Source organism: Motacilla alba, chromosome 2 (assembly GCF_015832195.1).
Source record: "Motacilla alba alba isolate MOTALB_02 chromosome 2, Motacilla_alba_V1.0_pri, whole genome shotgun sequence".
In the NCBI taxonomy this organism is placed as follows: domain Eukaryota; kingdom Metazoa; phylum Chordata; class Aves; order Passeriformes; family Motacillidae; genus Motacilla; species Motacilla alba.
Window position 1 is genome coordinate 102867848 of NC_052017.1, and position 26047 is coordinate 102893894.

The following is a 26047-nucleotide window of genomic DNA, read 5'->3' on the forward strand; positions in this document are numbered from 1 at the left end:
GTCCTCCTAAAAGTGATCCTTGGGAAGTGTCTGCACTGAGGGAAATTACAAGGGTTGCATGGATAATTTTAGCCTGAAACAGTGCCCAGGCTGTTCTGTCATTTGAGCTGATGTCCTTACACTGCACTTCACCATACGGCACATCATAAATCCCTAGGTATGAAAACCATCCCAGTCCAGGGAAGGACTGCCTAGTTACTTTGAGGTGTTTGTATATTACTATAATATATTCCAGAATATCCAAGGGAAAAAAAAAAAAAAAAAAAAGGTGCCATATAAACAAAAGCACACTTAATTTTTCTTTTCTTTTTCTTTTCCTTTTTCTTTTTTTTAAACGAGGTGGTGTCCCCATTCTGCTAAAGTGATCTGATCCAGATCACAGGCAGGGGGGAAGGGAAAGGTGGTGCAATACCACATTTTCATTACGGTGAATATTTTTAGACACATGCAGGGAGGCTTGTTAATTTTCTTTCTTGCTGAGTGACTTCCAATTAGGGAACAATGACTTTGCTAATTAGTACAGAAGGAATAAGTCTGATTAATCTTTTACTGGTGTTTTACAGTATGTTTTCAGTACAGTTGGTGTAATTGTTTCATGTTGCAGTCTCTTTCATTTTTATCAAACCTGTAGCTAGCAAAGGAATTATTTCCATGTTCCTTGAGGTGTGTTTTGTTTCTTTTTCTTAAACAGGGAGTTTCTTTTAATTTTGCATTAAAGAAGTAGAAGCATCTCCATGTGGATATGAAGCCTAAGGAACATAAGTATTCTGGAACTACTACTGGCCTAGGTAGTAACTTTCCCAGCACACATTCACTGATGCATGATATATTAACTTTTTATTCATACTATTGCAATCCCTTCTCTCTGAAACTAGGCAGAAACTGTTGGATATATTTCTCACTTTTCAGGCTTGTGTGTCAAGTATGATTAAGTTCAGTGAATAATTTATAAGTCAGAAAAAAATTTTAAAGGCACGACAATGAAAAATATATTTATTTTGAGGTAGTAGGTGGACATACTTCAGGAGCCAATGGTTTCCTTATGGCAGCTGACATCTGATTTGTGTATATGATATTTAAGGAGGAGAGGATATTGGTTAATTGGAGGAAGTTAGAGTTTGGAGCTTTTAATGAACAGTTGTTAGTGATGGATTTATAAAACACATTCAGTCAGCTAAGGCTTAGTATCACTGGTGGACATGAGAGATATCTTGTGCTCCATGGCAGCTTCCCTTCAGGTTTTGTGTCCCCCATACACAGAGGTATGGATGCCTTTACATCCCTACATTTCACTGCCCAGGACATGGAGAGGACTCCTCCTCTCTACTTCTGTGATGATCCCCGCCAGTTTATCTTGCAATGAAACAGGTTCCCTAGATATTACAGTCTCACTGGTAGCAGTCATTGCTTATCACATTGTAAAACCTAACTTTCTATTAGTCCACACCTATCTACAAGCGATCCGTTAGGTCAGTATTACCATATTTGTATAAATATTATTTCTTGTTTCTCTGAGATGAGAAGTGAATATTTTTGTAATCTGTGATGTATTCTATTGTTATTGTCCCAGTTGTACTTTTACCTTTACTTGCTGAAATTTGAGGCAATCCTACTGTTACAATAAACTTGCATAAGAATATCCATAGAATCATAGAATAGTTTGGGTTAGATGGGACTTTAATGATCATCTAGTTCCAAGCCCCTCACACCATGTACAGGGACACCTTTCACTAGACCAGGCTGCTCAAAACCCTGTTCAACCAGGCCTTAAACACTTCTAGGAATGGGGCATCTACAACCTCTTCCTATGTCTCACCACAGGCATAGTTAAGAATTTCTTCCTAATATCCAATCTAATCTCTAAACTTGCCTCTTTTTTTTCAGTTTGAAGCCATTCCCCCTTGTCCTATCATTACCTGTTCTGGTAAAAAGTCCCTCTCCAGCTCTCTTGTAGGCCCCCTTTATGTACTGAAAGGCTGCAATAAGGTCACCCCAGAGCATGCTCTTCTCCAGGCATAAACATTGGAAAAAGAAAAAAGGAAAAGCCTATATATTTCTAGCCAAAATGGGATTTTTTTGGCAATATTATAGAAAAAATTTTGGAAGTCAGTAATCTGTAAAAGAAAAGCAGCAACCTCATTTAGATGATTGCCTTATTTGCAGACATGAAAATCCTTGTCCTGTGTGTAGTCATCTGTTTCAGTTTTACACATGATTTAGCTTTATAGGGAACATAGCCACAGATGAAAGTTAGGACTTCCAGCATCCTAGCTTTGCAGTTAAATCCTAGAAACATTTATGCATTTTGCAGCAAATTATGTTGATGAATGCAAGGTAACACTGTTGTCTCTTAAGAAGCAAAGCCTATCATTGCACTTTATGTATCAAATGGGCACTTATAGGGCTTATATTAAGAAAAACAATTATAATTACTGAACCAAAATGTGTTTTTCAGCCATCTCTTTCAGTATATAGCCTTTACAGAGCCAACATGCATGTTTGTCTGCAAATGTGTTTGGTCTTCTTTATTTTTAGCCCTACTTCTTCCCACATACCTAAAATGCTGCCTCAGAAAGGGAGTTAATAATGTCCAGTGGAGGCAGGGAAAGAAAAAAAAAAAAGACTGTGTATGCCAAGGCATACACAGGCTATATGTTATGAACATTTTCCTAGCAGTAATGATAGTTAAGCGTGGGAGTTGATTGCCAAAAGAAATCACTTCACTGGGCATTTTCAAGAAAAGGGTAAAAAATGTCTGTCAGAACAAATTTAGGTATTGCTGATCCTGCTTTAGGGTGGAAGGAGGGACCAAATGACCTCTTGAAGACCCCTCCAGACCTATCTTTTTTGAGTCTCTGTCTGTCTTTCTCAGGCTGTTGAATATACCCATTGTCACTCTTCTTACTTCCTTTCCTTAACTTATTTTTTAAATGTAAAAATAAAACTCTCATCAGGACCAAATTATTCCTGAAGGCCTGCTGCTGAACAGTAAATATAGATATCCCACCCACAGCAGGGCTGTGCAATTCTTTCATGTTCTTTAAATGTTATTTCATTGCTAGCGTTTTGAAATCATGTTCCCACCGCTGCCAGCCATACCATGCTTGACCCTTGGTATGTGATCTCCTACTATCTGCTTTAGTTTGCTGAGGGGAGCTCAGCTGATGTATTGAACCTGCCATGCAGAAAAGGCACAGGCATAAAAAGATATGTGCTTTTGCAAAAAAAAAAAAAAATCAGTCTGGAGTCCTTAATGTTCTACATAGCGAGACAAGCAAACAGGCAACAGTAATTAAGTTAATTATTCATAATAATTTTCTATTCTGATCAGCTAGAAGTGCAACCATTTTTTCACTGTGAAATGGTGGAGCTCTTTCAGATTAGAAGTGGAAAAAGTTAAAATAGCTTTAGTTTTAATGTGAAAGTACAAGATGGTGTTTCTGCTGACATGCTTGGGATCTTCTGCTAATCTGCATCATATTAGGGTGAGAGAAAGAGAGATTAAGATGAAAACTTGTTCTGCCCTTACGAATAAAAGATACTATAACTATCTAAGTCGTGTTGATACCCAGTTATTTGTTTCTTCAATTTTCTAGTGCTTGTATTATTGTTAAGATAGAGCAACTCCTAATTTAGTCATTCTCTGCTGGCATGGGTGCAGGGTGAAGAGTGGGAGCATGGGGCAACAAAGAAAGTGTATGGCCCCTGTAATAGGTGCAGCATCAAATACCACTCTTCTCCCTGTGACACATGTGAATGAAAATTCATCTGAAGAGACCTGAATTTTTAAAATCTCCTCTCCTCCTAAAGAAGGTATAAATATTTTTAGACGTGTGGAAATGAGGGAAAATCCTTAAAGGCTTTTTTACATTGTGCCGGCGTTTTTTACTCATTATACACCACAAGGGCAGAGAACCACCATAACAATCACGTTTAATTTGCTGGTGTGGGAAAAAAAAAATTGTTGAAAGCAGCTTTGAAGCAGATACTGAGTTCTTGTGAGAGATTTCTGTGGTTCCATCTGCAGCTGAGTTATGCAGCAGTTTCCCATTCCCCTCCAGAAGGGCTGTGCTACCAACCAGCCTGCACCCCAGCTGCCCAGCAGCTTTGCCTCCAGCAAGCCCAGCGCCTGCAGAAAGCACTAACTGGTTTTGTCATCCCCAAATGCCAGCAGCCACATCCACAGCACCCAAATCCTTCTCTTTCTTCAAGTGGTTTTGGGCTGGCAGACATATTTGAGCTGTGTCTGTGCAGCTCTGCACTGTGACAGTGATGTATCATGCTGAAGGCAATCTTAGGAGATTTCAGGACTAGTATATAAATTTGTTTTATAGATGACAATTGCAATAGCAAATCCATGCTAAGTCTTCATTACTCCATGCTTGAAAGGAAACCTTGAGAAGCTACTTTGGGAGGTAGTCCTCCTTCGCTTAGTCCTAAAAATGTTCAGTTATTTATTACTTTAAAAGTAATAATTTGGTTCTGAACTTGCCATAAATCTCAACAATAAGAATAAATACTTAATGCAGAAAACTTAAAAACACTCTGGGTGAAATGCTGTCTATGTCATCAACTGAGCTGGAGCTTCATCACATAATAGTTATGTTCGTAGAAGTGAAAAATTTATATTGATAAAAGATGAGATTTTAAGGGAAGACAATTTCTATTTTCAGTAGGTATTTTCTTCTCTATTCTGGTGGGTGTAACCAACATGTCATTAAACCATCTTCATGAAGTTGAAATCAAAAAATGTTAGAAATCTCAGAAATGCTGGCAATGCCTTGTCAATAAGGTCCAATCTAAATCTCTAGCCAAGGATTCCAGCCTTGCGCAGGATCTGTTGGACTCATGTCAGCCATGTGGCTGCAAGAGCTGTGAGACAACAGGGCTTTGGCAGGGATGTGTTGCTCAGTCTTGTTTGAAATTCTGGTGAGTCAGGCTGTTCCACTGCAGTTGTTCAGTCATTTGCTATTGGGTAGGATGTCATTTCTGGCAGAGGTAACTCTCTGTCTGTTACTTCCTGTCCTCCACCACTTCCCTCCCCCCTACACAAAGATCATTTGACTTAGGCCACAAATTAATTGTTGTTTACAACAATTGTAAACAATTGTGATGAACAATTGTAAACAACTGTGATGAACAAATTTTAATTGAGAGGGAGTGGATGATGCCTTAATCATAAATAAGATGTTAGAATGACAGTGGCTGTAAGGAATGTCAGCACTACATCACTATTTCTGTTGTCCCTTTTCTCCCTCTTCTTTTTTAGTAAGTGATTCCTTAATATTCTTATAAACCTCAGTACTTAGCTAAGTGTCCGTTCTCCATTAAAAGAGACAAGATTTGCATGAAGAATAGCAAAATAACAGCCACTGTCCCTTCACTCAGTGAATGAATGTACTATCAAATATTTCTATATTTCCACCTCCCCACTGCTTATTTTATTTCCTTTTATTATGAGTTTCACACTTTGAAAATAATCAGGACATAACAGCTTCTTCTGCTTTCATTTATTGTAACTCTGATCCTTTCACATCTTTCTGCTAGAATTTTGTCAGTGGTCCTTTTTTTTTTTCATTAGTGCAGTAACTAACATCATTCTTATCAGTCTTTCACAGTTCTTGTCCTGTCATTTCTAGTCCTGACTACAGCCAGTCTGTTATTAGCTCTCCTGGATCCCTCCCTTTGCATCTTTTCTCACTGGGGAGATGTGCAGCTTGTGTTGAAAACAGCTCTGTCCTCCTTCAGTTCTGGTGCTCCATTGCTGCCACCACACATGTGGTGGGTAGCTGCACTCAGTCACGCTTCAAGCTATCTTTGGAGTGATTTCCTCAGCAACTGGGTTTGCTCCCTGCTCCATTTCTCCAGACAGAAGTGGCTGCAGTGGCTCAGGACCACAGCCCAGCAGCTGAGGTGCCCTTGTCACTGGCCAGCGGTCAGGTGGTGCTTGCACACTGATCCCAGTGCAAACACACGTGAGTGCCAAGGAGGCTTTATCCTATCAGCTCTAATTGTTCCTTCTCCAGAGAAGCTAATCAGATTCGTTATATCTCTGTAGTATCCGTCTGAGTGCTTTGCCTCTGGCAGAATATGGACAAGCCCGCATTTTCTACTGAAATTGCCTGTTATGACTATATCTCTTCCCCTGTTCTCGGAATCAGTATGTCCATATAATGGTAGTTTGTTATTTAATGTAACTAGTTTCCCTAAGGGCAACAGCCCAAAGAATAATAAAATAATCCATTTGACGTTCATACAAACAATGAATCACCTGAACAGCTGTCTCTTTAAAAACAGGGCTGTAGTTTGATGCTGATGTTGTAGAGATTCTTCTTTTAAATATGTTCTCAGATTATGTATTTTATTTTATGTAAGTCCTTTAAACCAGGTACAAAATAGAGAATAGTAAATAATACATATAGGAAGGTTCTTTATTTTTAAGGACTATGTTTAAAGAAGAGGATGAAATAAAATTTACATGTAAAGTAAAACTTAGAACTCTGAATTAAATTTTTTTGAGATTTATTTGCAAGCCTTTTTTACAACATTTTCAACTATCAAACTTTTTTAAAAACCTAAATACTTGTCATAATATTTCTATTTCTAGAGATGAAAAATAAAATTAATCTTGTTTAGTAGCCAGACAGAGGTAAAAATTTACTTCTTGGTTGAATCCTACAGTTTCTATTGTGCTATCCTGTATTTCACAGTTACTCCCTCAATGCCTCTATGATGGGCAGCACTGCAGCCAGCCAGTATGGGAAGGTTAGATGTGAGGTTATGATCCAAGTTAGATCTGAGATGAATGTAAATCTCTTGCCCTTCTCCTGGGGCTACCCACTGCCCCCAGTAAAGGCCTGAGATATCCATTGGGCTGGCATCCTGCTCCATGGGGAGGTATACACCATTCCTCAAATAAACACTAGTTTTGCTCCCCAAGGCATGAGACTTCATAGGAATAAGACACATAAAAAATGGTTGTTGATTGTTTCTCTGACAGCCCATGGGAATACTATGCCATTGGGATCTGGGTCCTCAGTGCTGGATTCTGCACTGGGTTGTTTACAAGTCTCAAGTGTAGCATTTAAAATCTGATCTATGGAGGATTTTTTCTCCCCTGGACAAAGTTGATAAGAGGCTTTAAATGTCTGCCTCCTACCCAACACAATGGGATGATAACTTCTGCCATGAATTAATCAAGCTGCTTGTTAAAAAAACATTATCTTGCCACTCTTCTTCCAAGTTCTTTTGAATTCAGACAAATTTAACTGCTTTCTCTTCCATGAAAATGATACACTAAGGTTAATTACAGTTCAGGAGCACTCTAAGGTATGATTTTGCTGCGTGGTGTTTCTCAGGTCGAAAAAGAGCCTGAGGGGTGCACCTGGAACCAGAGCCTGGCTTGAATTGTTCCCCTAGGGAAGGGGCGGATCAGTGGAGCAATTAAAATGAAGGACTGAAATTGCAAGGCTCTCAGGTGTCGTGCCCCTTTCTCTGCCAGAGGGGAGCAGAGAGGTGGGAGATTGTGACCCCCACACGGGCGTGCTGTGCCTCTATGGCAGGAGGCTGTGCCCTCGGGAGCAGGGGCCGAGGACATCCCACTGCTGCTGTTCCCTGCCTGGCCACATTCCAGGCTATCCGTGTGCCTCCAGCTCTGGGCAAAAGGGGTGATGGCACTCAGCTCCTGTATGTCGGGTTGTCACGAGGATTGATTCATCACAGTGAGTGCAACAATTAGAGAACCTTCTAATGAGGCTGCAGAGATGGTGTACAGTCAATGTTAGTCACTCTCCCCTTGCTCTTGGCTCCTGTTTTGTGCTCCTCTAGAGAGGCTTGTGGCAGCATTTCCTAGTGCTCACTGAGATGTCTGGGAAGAGCCCCACCATACTGCGTGAGCAGTGAGGTACAGCATGGGGAGAAGAAGTGAAATCATTGCCATGCTTCCCTGCCAGAGGAAGAACTGCAGAGGCTGGCAGTACCCCACCAAGGAGTAAAAGGGTCAGTTCTTGTCGTTCCTCCTCAGCTGTGCTTCCCTTCTCTCCTTCCACCTGCTGCATATCTCAAGGAATTATTCCCTTAGTTTAGCTACTGTGAACTTATTCTTTCAGGCTAGCATCCTCCAGCTCCCTGCCTGCTGGGTAATCCATGGTGCCTCTGTGTACACACCCTTTGCCATGTGAAAGCTCAGAGGGGAGCAAACTAACACCAGCAGTAACACTAATAATATTGCATTTTGCTGTGTCTTTTGCAATTCACAGGTCTGATCTTTTCCTGACTTGACAGACCTCCCATCTCTTACCACCATGCAGCCCACAGCCACTGCTAACAATGTCCTAGAGGTGGCTCAGATACTCTCACAGGGGGCATGCTGCCCTTCAGCTGCCTGTACATCCCCTCTTCCCTCTATGAACTGCCCACGTATGCTAACACACAGCTTCCCACTCACTTCTCTATAAATTTTCTTTGTATTTGTTACACTTCACACTATAGCAGAAGGGAATCTTAAAATGCCTTTTTTTTTTTCATAGGGAAGGTCTTTAGAGCTAGGAAAAGATATTTTAGTACTTTTCAGAGCCTGAGCTGCCATGGTGTGTGCTGCAAGAGAAGCAAGCACACCACACACTGAAAATCACAGTCTGGTTGAGTGGAGAGGGTTCCCACTGTATGTTCTGCCTGACTATTCCTGGAAAATCTGTGAATTTTCTGATGAAAAACCATTTGGAGGGGTCTGGGAAAGATTTGTCTCTGACATACTGTCTCCTGATTTCCCTTCTATGAAGAGGGTAGGCAGCAGCACCAATGGTTCTATACTGATGACATCCTAATTATCTAACTAGAGCCAGGCACATTAAAACCCACAAGGGCTAGGGGAGGAGCAGTTTTCTACTTACATCCCAAACTCTTAGTGTACTCAAAACTAGATTATCGATGAGCTTGCCACAGTCTTTTTATTACAATTTTTTTTTCAGCTTAGTTTAAGCTTGGCTGTTTGGAAAGACAGAACTGGGCCTGCTAACTTAGCAGAATTTGTCTAAGTTGAGGGAAAAAACGTGACTCAGATTTTTCTACTACAGACCTCTAGCAAAACTCTAAGATTTGACCTGCTAAACATCTAGCAATTACCTATCTCATTAACTACTTTCTTTTCTTCAGATAAAAGCAACTTTTTCATTTTACTTAGCATTTTCCTGTTACTGAATATCTTCTTATCAGTGAATAGTGAATAGCTCTACACACAAAACCCTGCTTCACATATCCAAATTGCTTCCTTCCTGCTATAAATGGTTGTTTAGCATAGTAATCTGGAGTGAAAGGCATGAGATTAGCAATGCAGCCACTGAGAGTGTGTCATTGTGTTGGGCTTTTCTTTGGTTTCTACTTTCAAATAGCTTTATTCCTAAAGAATATGGAAGTTACATTTTTAGCAAGTTGCTGGTTTCTGTACAGAAGGAAAATACCTTTTTCAACCCCAGTACTGACCTGCCCTTTCTAGTCACCAGGAAAAATACTTTGAATCACAAAAGGCACATAAAAAAACCTTTCAATCCTACAAATTTTGTTAATGATATGCTGAATGCTATGAAATTAAGTTGCCCTATGAATCCCAATTAATTGAAAATCAGGTCCGCAATTCATCTGAGCTATGAAAATCAGACTATATTCCTAAGGAGACGTGTAGATTCTTTTTTTTTTTTTTTTTGGTATGTTTATTGTTTCTTGAGCCCTTGAACTTTGTGGTTTTGTGCTTTCTTCACCAACTGTGAAAGCTCGATATTTTTTCCTTTGAATGGAAAGGTTTTGCAAGCCTCATGAGATGAGCTTTAATAACGAATTGCAGAAGCATAATAAATAGCAGTCATTGGCAGCACTAGATCATTCCTCCCTCTGGTGGCTGGCTGCCTCCAGTGACAGTGAGTGGAGCTCTTTATTCTCGAGGAATTATTCCCTTAGTTTAGCTACTGTGAACTTATTTTTTCGGGCTAGCATCCTCCAGCTCCCCGCCTGCTGGGTAATCTATGGTGCTTCTGTGTGCACATCCATGACTGTGTTATTTGACCAAATTTTCAATTTTTCAAGGTCACCTCTACAGTGTTCTAAAGCTTTTCCAATCCCTTCTGTACATTTTATTATATGACTCCCAGTAGCAGTCAGTCAGGTATAAAAGGTTGACCCAGTTCTATTGCATTTTTGTGGTCCAACACGATGATTTATCACTGCTGATCTATGATGTATACTAAATTGAAAAAGTGATGAATTTGAAGCAGCTTAGCTTGTCTAGTCATGGTGCAACATTGTGTTTAGACAGTGAGCAGGAGACCAGTGCTTCTTCCATCTCCTTGGATGTGTCAGTGCATGCGCATACAACAGCAGGCAGCTCAGGTGTGCTCATGTCATTAACAACTGACCCAAGCCTTCCTGGATAATTCCAGAAAATGTAAAGCTGCTGCTCAGTTGAAATTCTCAAACTAATTTTGCTTAGTTTCAACCCCTATATTTAGTTGGAGGGACAGAATTCAATGGATTGACAAATTGGCCCTTACCTGACACATCACAAGAGAAACCAGAGTCCCAGGACATGAGCAGCCCTTTAGAAGATGGCATCCCACCTGAACACGAAAACATACATCAAAAGTATGATTTTGAACATCGTACTTTGATGAAGTTCAAACATCACACAGGTCTCTGCCCTGGTGATTCTGACAATAAGAAATGGATTCATGTTATCATAATGTTGTGACAGAGCAGTAAAAATACCTGCTGCATACACAATAGCCATTTAAGGAAGAGGTCATCTGAGGAAGAGGGTACTTACTCATGTAACAGAATTAAATTATGTAAGTTCAGGGCAAAATTCTGTCTCTCCTCATAAGAGTTATGAGGCTTTAGAAAGGAATACAAGTTTCATTACAATTTACTTAAAATTGACATTTAAGGCATTAAACTTGTCAATAGGTTACTGAAGTTTTATTAGGCTGGAGAGCTTTTCAAGCAGTTTTGTTGTACCTCAGCAAAACCATTGACTTGAAATGATATCATATCCATACCAATCACTATCCATAGTCTATAATGGTTTTAATCAGAAAATACACTTCTTCTCAAATATCTTTTGACCATCATTCCAAAAATTCTTCAGTCTTGATTAACCAGGTATTCTGCTTTATATACAATATCAGTCTCTGGGGCTGAAGATTACTATTTCAGTTGTTCTGTGACCTTAGCTTCCAGTAATGCAATAAACATTTGGTGCTGCTATTCCTTTCCATCAAAGAAGCTCAGTTATGTTTGCTGACTTTCGTTCAGCATCACAAAGCCACCTACAGCCACAGAGGTGCTGTAGGGAAGTATTAACACATGTAGTATATTTTCTGAGACTGAGGGTTTATATGAATTCTCCTCCAGGTCATACAGCAAATTTCAGTCCACACTGAAATCTGAACCTGTGAACTGTCAATTGCCAGTAGTTTTAAATGTCAGCAGATGATATTTATCCAGAATAATTTAGAGGGGGTTTTGGGGGCTGTTTTGTTGGTTTTTTTTTTTTTGTTGTTGTTGTTTTGTTTTGTTTTGCTGTGTTGGGGTTTTTTCTTTTATGATGTTTTAATCAAAACCATAGATAAAGTATTTTCATCTTCTGAGCAGGACCAAAGGCCATGTGCAGCTTCACCATGTATCCTTCACTGTAATATACCATGTGTATTATGTTCTGAAAAGAAGAGGGGCTGTTCTCTTAATACATTCACTAAGTGTTTGTTTGTTTTTTGGTTTAGATGGGGTAGAGAGAACACTAGCAATCAGTAAGGAACTGGCTTTATCCCCTTCAATGCAAGCGCAGACATTTGCACTTTTTAAAAATATTTTCTTTTGCTTTATTTTTTCATTGGAAAAGAGTAGTGTACCAATTCAGTAAACCATATATTTTCATTCCAAGTATGGAAATTAAATTCAAAAAGATATTTGGAAATACTTAAAAATGCCTACTGTTACAGGTGTAGAAGCTACCTGACTTCCTCAGCAGTTAAGGTTTTCTTCCTTTAAAATGAGCTGCACAACCCTTCTGGAGTTCCACAACCTTGAAGGGCATCCACTCTTTGGAAGTACCTTTTACATTCTCATTGCCTCCATCTGAATTATTGTACTTGACACTGACAGTGTGATGAATGACATGACAACTGATTGTCTGTTCCTTTACTAACAGACCCACATAAATGTTTCAGAGTATTTCTGGTTCAAGGGATTAAAGAATACCTATTTTAAAGAATTGCAAAAAAAAAAAAAAAATCCCCTTCAGTCCCAAGCAGGATTTTGCATTATTATGAAGTTTTCTTAAGACATTTTTTCCTTTGATTTGCTCATGCTCAAAAATAAAACTAGTTCTATTTATCAGGGTTTATTCTGTACAAGTTTGGCCCAACAACAGCCTATCACACAGAAACTATATGTTGGGGTTTTTTTATAAGGAGGCAAAAAAGTCTAAATTGTGTGTTAAGCATTATTTCACATTTTTTTCAACAAACTTCTATTTATCAGAAGATTTTTATAATGGATATCAACTTCAGACTTTGACCTTCAGTTATTTAGTGCTTTGGCCCTGTTTGTAAGAGCATTGACAACACAACTTGCCCAGACCACTATATATATACAGCTGAAATAACAGGTTATCACCTCATGTTGTGTCTCGGTACAGCGAACAGGTCCTTTTGTAATTACTACAGAACAAAACTGGAAAGACTTTGGAATGGAAAGAGATAATATTGAAATACATGTGGATAACTGGGGGTTTGGAATTAGCTGGGCTTGTTTTGAGGAATTTCTTTTGATGTAAAAGCATCTGAAGGGAAAGTGATAGCTTCTTCTTTTCCTCTGAGAAATGGCTCTGGTAAAGTTACAAGGAGAGAAATTCTCCCTGCTCCTGGGGTATTGCTTTTGCTTTGTAAGATCAGTGAGAAAAAGGAAAATTCCCCAGAGCAGCAGACTGCTGCCCAGATTATCAGTAAAGAATTTTCCAGAAGCCCTACTGTATACCATCATTTTTTTTAATATTACTTGCAATCCAGACATTACTTTAAATAAAAACATGTTAAAAGTTACTATTTCTAGCTCCTTTGGTATGACAGGAGAAATTGCAGTGTTTTATCTTAGTCACTTTCCCCAAAAATCTTTGCTTTTTTTATCAGGAAGAGACAGCTGTAAGCCATATCTGAGCTCCAGCCTGTACTTATCCAGACACACATCAAGAAAATGGCTGTAGAGTTATCCAGGAGTTATCCTCATTGCTCTGTTTTATCATACCCCCACCCCCAACCTCTGTGCCTCAGGAATAGCTGGATTCTATTTCAAGTCACCATCTTCCAGGTGTCTGCAGGGAAACAAAATTTACCAAGCGAGAAGCACTTGCTTATAAAAGAAAAGGCAGGTTTGTCTTCAGGCATTTTAAACTGCTTGGTGTTCTTCAAACACAAAAAACAGTGAAAATGGAGAATACTGAAGTAGCCACTTAATAAGAGGGCATACATGATCATTCAAAATGACCCCATCAAGAGGGAACAGGAGAGAAAATCCATGGTCACCACCAGCACATATTGCACTCACAGCATTTGCTTTGCCTTGTGTTGAATCTTGCTGCCTCAAATCTTCATTTGGACATAGGGCTGTTACTCAGAGAAGTAAGAAGGTGAGCTCACCCCCTTAGCTTAGTTGGATTTAGGATTATTCCCTTCTTCCTGACAGAGTTACTAGTTTCCCCTCCTCATTGCTTTGAAATGTGCTTGCTTTTCAGTTTCTCCAGTAGTTTGGCTTGTGTTGCACATCTGTACAGATGGTATTGAATCTGCTGCTTTTGCTTTTTTTTGTTTCTCTTTACTAGGTAGCCAAAAGTTTTGAAATGGCAGAATACTGAATAGGAAGTGAAAAATTGCTGCATATGTAAAACACATTTTTTTGGAAAATGCAGGTGGCTGTTTATGTGAAGGTTGTGGAGTAATGTTGTTGACTTGCAAAATGAAGATATTTCCCTAATCTCACTGGGAGCTGTTTATGCAGATCTAATCTGGATGTTTGAGAATGTCTTTCTGAAGGAGGTGACTCAAATGAAGATACATGACAGGGCTTGCAAGCACATGGCCATGCAGTGTGTGGGTGATCACTGCCTGGTTTCAAGCCCAGGAGGACCTGTGGAGCTGAAGACACTGAAAGCTCAAAATGCATTGCAAGTTTTCACCAAAAAAAACCCTGCTCTTTAAATAAATACTGCAGTGACATTCACCAGAGCAAATACTTTCTTACTGTTTACCTAGAAAAATTATTTGTAGATAAATACTGCCCAATATTGGAGCTTGGAGTAGCACGGGAGGGCCTTTCATTTACGGGAAGTCTGCCTAGGAGATGCCTTTAAGTGAGCTGGAGCTCCATCCTCCCACTCCCAGGAGCAAGCCAGAGCTCCTGCATAAATCCTGGTGCTAAGCAGGCAGAGCTGGTTGTGCTGCCAGCTCAGCACACAGCCAGGTGACATTCCTGAAAAGTAGCTGCTTTCCTCTTGTGGCTTGGCAGAGAGCTGTACCTCTTTGGTGTTCCCACTGGCGGAATTAATCAAACTCTTAACATATGAATGGGGGAGACCTGAAAATTTAGCTAAGCAGGTGAGGTCTGAGCTTGTGGAGACTGTGATTTTACAAGGACTGCAACAGGGAATATCTTCTTTATATTCTTTAGGCCTTCCAGTACCTAAAGGGAGGCTACAAGAGAGCTGGAGAGGGACTTTGTACCAGGGCATGTAGAGATAGGACAAGGGGGAATGCTCAAATTCCTAAAATAAGAATTAATCTGAGCAGACTGCGGATGAATTTTAAGTTTCACTAGTGAGGAGAGGTGGCACTGAAGTAACCAAGAATAGAAAGTGATGTGGAATCAGAGAGATAAGCCTGGCCTTGATGAGGAGAACTGAAGAAGTGGCTTCTGTAGGAACGAGGGTATGAATTTAGTGCTGGCAAAGAGTTCATCAAAGCAGTGGTGGAGGGCTTCATTCTCACCCCAGCAAGATCCAAAGGGCTCCAGGCAAGGCTGTGAGTATGGCTGACCTGCTCAGGCCCTCAGGCAGTCTGCATTCTCAGTCCAATATATCTGATGCAAGGCAAGATCTTTTCCAGCTTGGGTAAATATGTTTCTCTGTGCTGAGCAGCACTGATTCCTGGGATCACTAGTGCCCATTTAAAAGAGAGTTGAGCTGAAAAAGGCAAGAGTTTTTGTCATGCATTTGGTCTAGGCTCAGACCTAGATCAAATTGCCTCCAGCAAGGACCTCCAAAAACCCCTTTGAACGTGTACCCGGTAAGATTGGCAAGAGGGGGACATTAAGGCCTACAACTTTCCTCAAAGGGTCTTCTGAGAGGAGAACTGTTCTTCTCAAGCTGGCTGCTCTTGACAATGTTACATCTTACCCTGCTTCTGGTGACAAGATAGGGTGGATTTATTTTCTAGTGTAAACAAAAAATGGTTTTCTACACAGGAGCAGCTTACCCTGGCATCACTGGATTGAGCTGGTTCATCTGGGTGGAACTATTTCTACCTTTCAGAATCTTTTTTCACTCTCTAGGATGGAAGAGTGCTCACAACTATTCCCACGCACACACATGCACATGGCAATCAGAATCAGCATGTAGACCAGATTTCTGATTAAAGAGAATTGTATAATGTCTGTCTTCATCATCTTCCATCTGCTTTTCTTGCCAAATCAATTGCATATGTGCCACTTTTGTGCTGTGCTCTATTCTTTCTCTATGTCTAGAAAGCAAGGAGAAAATACAGTATGTCAAAGACAAGGGAAATGTTCCTTAAATACATTAGCCTGTGGTATTTTTTAATTGTACAAAGTACCTGAGAGGATCTTTGAGCTAAAATGGAAGATTTGTTTTAATGTATACATCGATTTTTATTCAATAGTCATCTTTGCTAATATTTTAATAACTAAAGATTTCTCATAAAGTAAATTCATACAACCTCAATATCTCCACATCCCAAAAAGAGAAAAAGAACCCCAAAGCTTCTGTGTCCTTTGAGAGGAAAGCAGGATTGTAACAAAATCACAAAGTGGTCCCATGATTGATTCTGAAGCTGGCAGTAGTCAGACGTGGAGGGTTTTAAAAGGGACTGAGCTTTTTAGAAACATTTTCTACCATAAAACATTGATCCAGTTCCTGCTGCCCTCAAAAAAACAAACAGACAGGACACCATGTGCTCCCTCAAAAACTGCACAACTGCGCTCACTCAAAAACTGCACAACAGCTGGAGATAGAGACACATAACGCTAAATTGTGGGGGCTTTTGGATTTGTAGGTTTTTTTTTCCTTTTTAAGTGCTTTCTTCTATTTCACAAGAGAATCTGAAAAATCAGACCAAGACAAATACACCATGCTGTAATTTCTGCCTCTTCTCAGCATGGGTAAAGTTCTGTGTCACAGGCATGTCTGTGCAGTTTTGTGGCAGGTGTTGGCTGGTCCAAGCTGCAAGGACAATTTCTGGTCTGGTGGTGGAAGCAAAAGGAAGAAATGGCATTTTTCTGTTGAAGGCATTGTTTTGCTCTTCAGCAGATAACCTTTTTCTGGATATCTCCAAGTTTTAGCATTTTCTATCTCACACTTGACCCTTTAGCAGGGTCTGGATTTAAGGAGACGTTTTATTGGGACTTTTTTGTAGCTTCAAGGCAAGAACTCCCCATGAAGAGGTTCACTTGTTTATAAACCAGAAAGCAAAAGATGATCTTCAAACCCAGAAAAATCTGGAGTGGGGAGGGCAAATGCTAAAAAGTGTTTAGGTGCTGCCCTTGTCTCCATGAGTGACATGACAGCCCCCTGTTCACTGCACCAAAAAACAGCAGAACATGGATGCCAACACAGAAAAATTACCCCAGCCTGGTTGACCCATGTCATGGTCAGAAGGAGACAGGTGGACATCAGTAAATTGTTCTCTGCATCTTCCTCTCTTGTGTCCTTCAGTGTTCACCTTGTGTCAGGGTTATTATACCTTCTAGCACTCGATTATTCTACCTTCTAGCAGCACTAAAATGCAAATAAAATTAAGCAGAGAAATGTATGTTGGATGTGCCCACCACCCACGTCAGAAGTGGGGCATTCAGCAGAGGATAATTTATCCCCATGGAATCAAGCTGTCAGTTGTATGCAGCAAAATTGAGAGCTGGGATGCTTAACAGTGGTGGTGGCTTTGAGATTTATTTGTTCTTGGTTTCATGTTGCATGTGGTATATTTTTTTAGGTCTTCTTCTTTGTTGGAAGGCAAATTTTAGCACTGCTGGCTTACAGAAGCATTTGGGACATGTTCCTGGACTTTTACTTTACTCTGCTTTGTCATTTTCTGTTGGCAGAACATGATACCCATCTGGCACAACACTGTACTTTGTGCTATGACTCTGACTGCTGAACTTGCAGAAGACAATACAGTCTCAGGACTACATTTTATTGTATTGTGTCTGGCCTAAAGGGAAAAAATAGCAGTCATCACAAGGCTTGGTTTTCCCTTTCTTCATTCAGAAATGAAATGTGATAAATTAAAGTGCTTTTTATAACGAGCACGTATATGACAGAGTGCATTGTGCATTCCTAAATTAAAAGGAAATACTTGAAACTAAAATTGCCTGCTTATGTAAATCCCTGTTGTCTATCTTCTCTCTGTCATTTGAAAGACATTTTCAAGGCAGAGGAACTCTTCAAAGAATATATTCAAAGTTATTTCACTGTTAATTGCTAACACTGCCTTTTGAACCCTTTGATACAGAATCACAGAATCATGGAGTGTTAAGGGCTTGGATCTAGCCCCCTCCCCCACTGCCAGGGCCAGGGACACCTCCCACGAGACTAGGTTGTTCAAGGCCTTATCCAAATTGGTTTTGAAAACTGCCAGGGTTGGGACATTCACAACCTCCCTGGGCAACCTGTTCCAATGTCTAATTGTCCTCACAGTAAATAATGTCTTCCTAATGTCGAACCTAATTTTTCCTTTGTTCAGTTTGTAGCTTTTACTCCTTGTCCTTTCACTACAATTCCTGATGAAGGGTCCCTCTCCAGCTTCCCTGTAGCCTCCAGAGCAAAGCAACTGAGTCTAGCTCCTCTCAGAAATGCCACACCAACCAACTCCTTTCTCTGTAAATAATCAATGAGGGACCAGAAAGTGTTTTCATCTGAATTAAATCATGTAAATCATGTTAATATTGTGTAAATACAAACACATCTGTAACAGTGAGTTAAAAGTATTTCTTACCTTGCATGTTGCAACAGTGATAGGGTGATTAGATGTGTGTGTTTTAAATACTTTCTTTATTTGAATGAAAACAGGAAAAATAGGCTTCAGTGTGTTGGAAATGTACAGAATAGAAATCTCAGTGCAGTATGCAAAGATTTCCTTTTTACACCGACATGATCTTCTGGTTCAGATGCTTCACTAGAACATGTTTTCTGATTAAATGAGCATTCTCCTCCTCTCAGAGCTTCTCATGGGATTTCTGTAGCATTTTGGCCTCATTGGCAGGGTACCTTGATCTTCTGTGATGCACAGTGTGGATCAGAGGCAATTGCCTTCCTCTACCCAGGGGAGTATTTATTTATCTGCTGGGACTCAGCAGACTCCATTTCCACCCACTTCAGCTCAGGGCTGGCTCCTTCTCTTGCAAATCCCCTTGGGAAACCCATGATGGCAATCAAGAGAGCAGCAGCAACACAGAGCCCTCATATCTCCTCCTGGTGCCTCTTGCTGTGGTTTTTGGGAAACACATCCAGTAGTGCTGTGTCTCCCACCCTGTGTGGTATCAGTGTGATGCTGTTGTGGCCGTGCTCCCATTCTCTGGGGTGAGGCCTGGGGCAAGGGCAGCAGTGTGGGGAAAAAGCATAGTGTAGGCAGTGTGAGGAACTGCCACTTGTGAGTGCAGCACAGAAATGATGGAACATGTTTGAGGAACTTGTTTAAGAACCTAAATAATTCACATCCCGCTTCTGCCAATTAATACATCCAATGCAGTGAGTGGAGCCAAAAGACCATTTTGTATTGGCCAAAGAGTTGTCCCAAAGTCTCAGTCCCCAGCATGGTGTACTTATTGTGGAAATTACAATGGCACAAAGAGAAATTTAGGTAGTGCAGGATAAATAAGAGACGGACTTGAACCCTCAAGGAAGAAAAAGGTATTTTCCTTTACACATTACTGGTAATAGTAACTCCAAGAAAGTTAATTATACATTCAGATCTTGCACATCATACATAGTCAGATTTATTCCTAAGTGGCATATTATCAAAATTTCCAGTGGCATTTCAGCTGTTCATTAAACTTTACTGTAGGACATAGTGACGATTTATTACACAGCTATAAAAGCAGCAGCAATCATTATAAATGCAAGCTTTCAATGTTTCTTTCTCTATGTTAAAATCTTTTTTTTTTTCCCTTTTTCCCCCACCACTACACCTAATGAAACAGAGGTTGTAGCAATCAGTAAGCAAGGAGCCACCTCCTTCAACAGCAGCCAATTACCTCCTCTGGTTTATACAGGAGAGGGAGGTGTTCACAGATTAAGATAAGTAGCCCCCTGTAAAATACAGTTCTGGATTTGTGTCAAACTAGCCCGTTGCATAGTCAGGAACAAAACAAAAAAAAAAAAAAAAAAAAAAAATAAAGGCAGCTGTGCTGAGGACCCACATCTGAAAAAAAGGGGAACATCTACTTTTATGAGGAATTCCTTTGTTTCAAGCAGAGTTGTGAAAATAATATGCAACACTAACGCATACAGAAAATTCATTTCTATACTCTTTGTGGTGGATTTCCATGCCACTTCCATGAGTATCTTATATGATCTTTACTCTGACTGCCACAGCAAAATCTTTGTGCTTTGGATACTTGCATTTTGCTTTATTGGTTCCACTCTTTAAAGGGCACATGCCTCAGCAATTGCAGATTTCTGTCTGGCAATATCTGTGCATTGAATCTTGTGATGTACTGCAGTCTTCTTGCAAGCTCAGCTAATCAGTGGGCAGCAACAAGCCCCAGGTGACGTATTTGACTAACTGGCAGCTAATCAAGCTGATTTGAATTTTGCATGTCACATATTGGCAGCAAACTGTTCACCTCATAATCATAAAATACATTTTGAACCAATCTAGGAAATGCATTTCAGGCGATGCTGATCAGTTTGCAGATCTGCAGTGCAGTGATGTAGCTCACATGCATCAGAAAAATTATGTCTGCTGAATTATTAATTCAATTTTTTTTAATCCAATAACAGGCAATAATTTTTTTTTCCCAAGAGTTACATGGTTATTGTTAGTTACCAAAATGCAGTAAACAAATGTAACCATTACTAACAGTTGACTTTTCATCACTTTTTCTGCCTTTTTTTGAGTTGCTTGGAGCACCACTTATTCTGATGTCTAAACAGGTTTTGTCATGTGGAATCAAGTGGTGTAAGGAGTCAAAGAGTATGGAAATGGCTGTTATATTGCACTGTATGCACAGTGAAAATGGCAAGCAAAGGCTTTCTCTTCATCTTGTGACAGGAGTATCAGGTAATTAGCATAAGTTTACATATTTTTATTAGGAAGGTAATTAGCAGCTAGAGAATATGGTATTGTAGAGATGGCCTAGGTTTTGTTACAGTATTAGATGACTCAGAAATAGAGCCAGTTTCTGAACTTCTTAGGTGAGTGATTACACAATGGAATCATCCTCCCAAAATGCATTGACAATTACCAGAACTGTGCATGCCACTGGGAAATTGATGATACTAATTACTATAATTAGATACTTGAATACAAAATATCTGCAAATGCTTCAGGAATTAGACATAAAATGGATGCTCTTCTTTGAGGTCAGGTGAGCATGTATTTCTAAGGACTAGGAGACAAAGATTAAGCCTGCAATTAGGTTACAAAGTTTTCTTTCATATACCTGTAAACATCTCTATGAGATTTACATTTTAAAATGGAAAATTTAGTTGATATTTTAATTTGTTTGCTTTGTGATATATGAAGAATATTTAAAACACAAAAAAATATATCAAAGACTCACCCTTTTGATACTTTATTCATCAATGAGTTCTTACAAAAGACATGTCCCCCAAATTAATTGTATTTCATAGAAGTGTATTTCACACACTTTTTGTGACTCACGTCTTTATAGGATGCCTCAGGTTGTGAAGACAGCACTTAGCCAGCACATTCAGAGGATAAAGCATCCCACAAGTGGAGGATTGTTCTAGCTGACTCTTACTTAGCACATATGGCAAGAACATAGCAGAAGGACATATTCCCTGGGGAATGGGGGGGTTAAGGAGGAGGGGGTTTTGTTTGGTTTTTATTCCTTGTATATCTCATCTGTCACTTGTATTAAAAAACTAGGCAAAGTTATCACTTCAGAAATACAACTGTGACTTTTAAACATCTAATTTGATATCATTGTGTAAAGCTACTTCCATAGCATGTGTTTTGTTAAGTTGTGGCTTAAGCCAGGTCTAAAATAAAATTTAAAGCATATCAAACCTAATCAGGTGGCCTATGCTGTTGGAATGATTTCCCAGGTTAAGGCATACTGTGAGTGCATTTTGCGTGGTTTATATGATCTGCCTGCCCTATTGGCCCATACACCCTTGAAAGCCCCATGAGAAACAGTCCTGTTTCATGAGTACATACATGAGAACATGTCAGAGTCACATGACCAGCAGCATTTCAAGATGTGGACGTTCAGTTGATAAATTTAGAATCATCCAGCTGATTGAGCTATCAGACCTCTTCCTTCTTTACCTGCCTCCCCAGCTGGTTTTGATGGCTGCTGCATTCATCTCTGTAAGGTCACAGGGCTTTCTCTGCTGCTCATCTCAGTGCCTTCTCTTGCTCTTTTAAAATCAACTTGTGAAGTCATTTCAGTGTTGTCACTTCAAAAGTCCCACATAGTGGGGGGGTTGCTGGACCTGGATGCTATCATTGTCAGTACAGTGTAAAATTTTTCCATTCTGCTGTCAGTAAAGAAAATTAATGTGATTTTGCCATTATGCTTAGACACGGTTTACAAAAAAGGAAAAGAAAATCCTTTCCATCCTTTTCTCTTCCTTCCACCAAATAAAAGGGTGGTGTAATCCAAATAAAAGTACTGACATTGCCTTTATTTTATAAATATGCAAGAACCATGTCATGACTTGTTCATGTTCCAGTGAAAAACATCTGGTTATTCTCACTTCTGGTGAGGCCATTTGGATTTGATGGAATCTCTTTTTTCTTTCTTTTTCTTTTTTCCCCACCCAAAACTCCCAGGATATCCAGTGAACACTCGCCAAAGCTCCAGATCCGGAGCCACAGTTACCTGAGGGCAGTGAGTGAAGTCTCCATCAACAGGAGCCTGGACAGCCTGGACCCCGCAGGGCTGCTGACGTCCCCCAAGTTCCGCTCCCGCAACGAGAGCTACATGAGAGCCATGAGCACCATCAGCCAGGTGGGTGACGTGCACCTGGGGCAGCCTGGAGAGCAGATGTCACGCTGGACACTGCTTGCAATAGGAGAAGCTGGATTTTGCTTTAAGTGGTGCTCACCAACACTCTCATTGAACAGGGTTCTTAAGGAACTTGTGCTTAGTACCTCCAATCAAAAATTTTTGAATGCCTCAAAAGAAAGTTTGTATGCTGAGTGAGGTGCTAAAGTAAAATTAGGGTGTTAATTGTTTGTATTCCACTATTTTATTAGAGATTTTATTTTCTTTATGCTTTTTATGCATTCTTTACTTTGTGTACCTCGAAACGTTTCACCTAAATAGTACAAATATTACAGTATATGTATTAAGTGCAAAAATCTGTCTGTATTTTTGCCCTGAAATCCTGTAAGAGATCTTCATGTTCCTAAACAAGAAGAAAAATTAAGTCTACTGTGGCAGATTCAGTTTATGTGTTTTATTGTTATAAAATAGTCTGTCCTTGCATTCAGCCTGCTTGTACAGTTGAGTTCATAGGGAGCAGATCTGAAAGAACTGCAGAAGTGCTAGTACACCATGGGGCAGAGGGCCAGTAGTTCATCTGCTACATCCTCCAGCTCCTTGGTATAATTTTTGGCTTGTTAGCATAAGTGGATCATTTGGGTAAATCACCTGGATGAAAGAACTTCCTTACTCATCCACAAGTGCGGCAGGCAGGATTTGTGGTGCCAGATACTGATCCCTGATGACTGGCATACAAAGTCATCACCATGTCAAAAAAAGTGTGTGACATCAGTGACACCAGGACTTCAGCTGTGACCATAACCATACATTCAATATGGAGCTGTAGCTAACCTTTCTGCTGTATACTATATTTAGACACTTCAGAGTATTTACCTGTGTATTTTGAAGTGAGGCACTTTGCATAGGGCACGGGCTGATGCTCTAAAAGGAGGGACAGGATGTATCTAGGAGAAAACAGCACAGAAATTCAGGTCTCAGAGACAACTACATCAACATTAGATCAGGTCACTTGTTTAGCTGCACACCTTACACACAAAGCTGTCAGCCAAGGAGTGGTTATCATTTGCCAAGGTGAACAAGTTTTTTTGGTTTAAAAATGCATTAATTCAGAGATATTTACTTGAGGATTTGATATTCTCTGCTATAGTAAGATTATTCTTTTTGTTGTACTGCCTACTACTCTTCCATGCTTTTTTAAAGAGTTCTCCTTTGAAAAAAATATATTTTGCTCTCTGAGATTTTTCAGTTAGGTATACAAAAAATCCACAAAACATTTTTCTTGGTAACATTAATCCTGGAAGAGAATTTCTAATGGGGTTTTTTTCTACCTTCCTGACATAGTCTTATCTTCTCCTGCTAATTTGGCCTTGTACATGCTTGAAAACTAACAAAATCCTCAAATGATGGTTTCCATCTGCATGTTTCATACAGTGATAATTATTGTGCTTTAATGCCAAGCTCAGGGCTCAATGCTCAGTTTAGCAACATGAGCATCCATTACTAATTAAGCCAAGGTAAATGGTTTCCAGATTCTTAAGACCTGTAGGAAGTTTTTGAATGTTCTTTGACCACCGTGAGCGCAAGTCTTTGTCACCACCTAGTGTCTGCTGCACAAAGGGTCTAAGGATTCCTTTGCATCTGCTCTCAGCCAGAAATTTAGTTCTACAGACAATTTTCCCCAGCAGCAAAGCTGGTTCCCTTAACAACCTCCTCTTCCTGTGTTTGTTGCCCTGCAGCTTTCCAGCCACTCAGGTTTTCTCAGTGTGATTCCCTGTGGGTTGCATTGATAATGTACTGGGGTTAAGCTGACCTTTCTTGTTTTTTTCCTCACCCTGCAATGAAAGTGTGATTTTTGTTTTACATGTAATGATCACAATGACCAAACATTCAACTTATGCCATGGGCCCTGGGTCACGTAAAACAGAAGCTGCTAGGAGGGCTCTAGGCTTCCCACCAGTTTCAGAAGAGCCAAGAGCCCAAACTCTGCTGAATCTTTGCCCACACCTCTGTCTCCCCTTTTTTTACGTTGTTTTTTTCCCCTCGCAGTTGCTAGTATGGGATGTACCATTTCTTTTTCTTCACATCAAAGGGATCCTCTAACAGTTGTTGGCCATTGTGCCACCTTAGCTTGAGGGTGTTTGTATCAGGCAGTGTGGAATATCCATGCATGATGCACTGACCCTGCCTGGTGTCTGCCTGCAGGTGAGTGAGATGGAGGTGAACGGCCAGTTCGAGTCTGTCTGCGAGTCGGTGTTCAGCGAGCTGGAGTCTCAGGCCGTGGAAGCGCTGGATCTGCCCATGCCGGGCTGCTTCCGCATGAGGAGCCACAGCTACGTCCGGGCCATCGAGAAGGGCTGCTCCCAGGATGACGAGTGCATATCGCTGCGGTCCTCATCTCCCCCGCGTACAACCACCACGGTGAGGACCATCCAGAGCAGTACTGGTGAGTAACACTAAGGGAAATCCAGAGGGGGGTGGAAAGGGAAGGTTCTCAGAGCATTTCCATCAGATCAAGCCTTTCTCTGCCAGATGCCAAGCCCTTAACGGAGTCTTGTGTTTCACCAGGGAGCTGGACAGACTAATCAGCCTCAAACCACACACAGACCAAGGCTGATGCCTTTGATATGGTTCCTTCTGTGTCCAAGCTAATTTATTCTGATCTAAAAGCACATAGAAGGGAAGTCCAAGGTCATGTCTCTTCTCGCTGTCCTCCCCAAAAGAGCAATCACAATTTGGCAAGGCTGAACAAAGAAGGCTCTGAGTTAGCAGTTCTGCCGGCTGTGACCAGCAGAGAAGGGTCCCTCTGATGAGGTCTTCTACAAAGTTGAAGTGATTGTATAAGTTACTGGATGTGGTTTTTACTGGCTCGAAGAGTCTGTTCCAGCTCTCTAGGCCCCATCTAAGATGTCGGAATGAAGAAAAGAAGAAGCAGTCTGCAGGTCAAACATGCATGTTCACATTTTGCTGTTCGATTCTTTCTGCAGTTCAAACTGTTCAAGCCTTGCTAGAGGGAGAGGTTTCGGTGTAAACATGAGACTTGTAACATTTGAGGTTGCTTTTCTTTTGGAAATAACCATGATGAATTTCAGATTTTGTCAGCAAAATAGTGCTTAAGGGGAAGAAAAACCAAGTAAAACCAAATTCCAAATCTACCTCTCTCATTCAGGAAAGCAAGAGGCAGGAGCCATTACATGTGTGCGCTCTTCCCTGTGGCAGGATGAGAGAGAGCCTCTTTCTTTTGACTTCTGTGCAACCATTCCACTGTTTTACACAAGCTTCATTTACTATTCATATACTGTTCATATACTAATCATGTTCTTGACTAATATTGACTATTATATGTATTTCACTGTACCTGCTATCTCTTTTGCTGTATTTTTTCATTTCTGTTTTCTGTAAACTTTTGTCCTTTTGTGTGTTATCTCACAGGTGCAGTTGTTTATTCCTTGTAAGTCTTTTTTAAAGCTGCTTGTCAATTGTTCTGTGTCATCAAAGAACACTTTAAATCCTTTTACCAAAAATGTTCAGCTAAATTAAAGATTTTTCTAAAAGTAGCAAGTTTAAGTACTGTTGGAAATAT

General features: G+C 40.2%; 1 protein-coding gene across 12 annotated transcripts in view; it reads left to right on the forward strand.

Moving 5' to 3' along the window:
* The window catches only part of DLGAP1 (DLG associated protein 1), a 402341-nt gene that overhangs the window by 284982 nt on the left and 91312 nt on the right, over nucleotides 1-26047 (forward strand). For all 12 annotated transcript variants that reach the window (XM_038127588.1, XM_038127582.1, XM_038127579.1 and 9 more), the window contains 2 exons: nucleotides 22293-22470; nucleotides 24670-24910. In XM_038127588.1, coding sequence (XP_037983516.1) covers nucleotides 22293-22470; nucleotides 24670-24910 — 419 coding nt within the window. The remainder of the gene's footprint in view (nucleotides 1-22292; nucleotides 22471-24669; nucleotides 24911-26047) is intronic.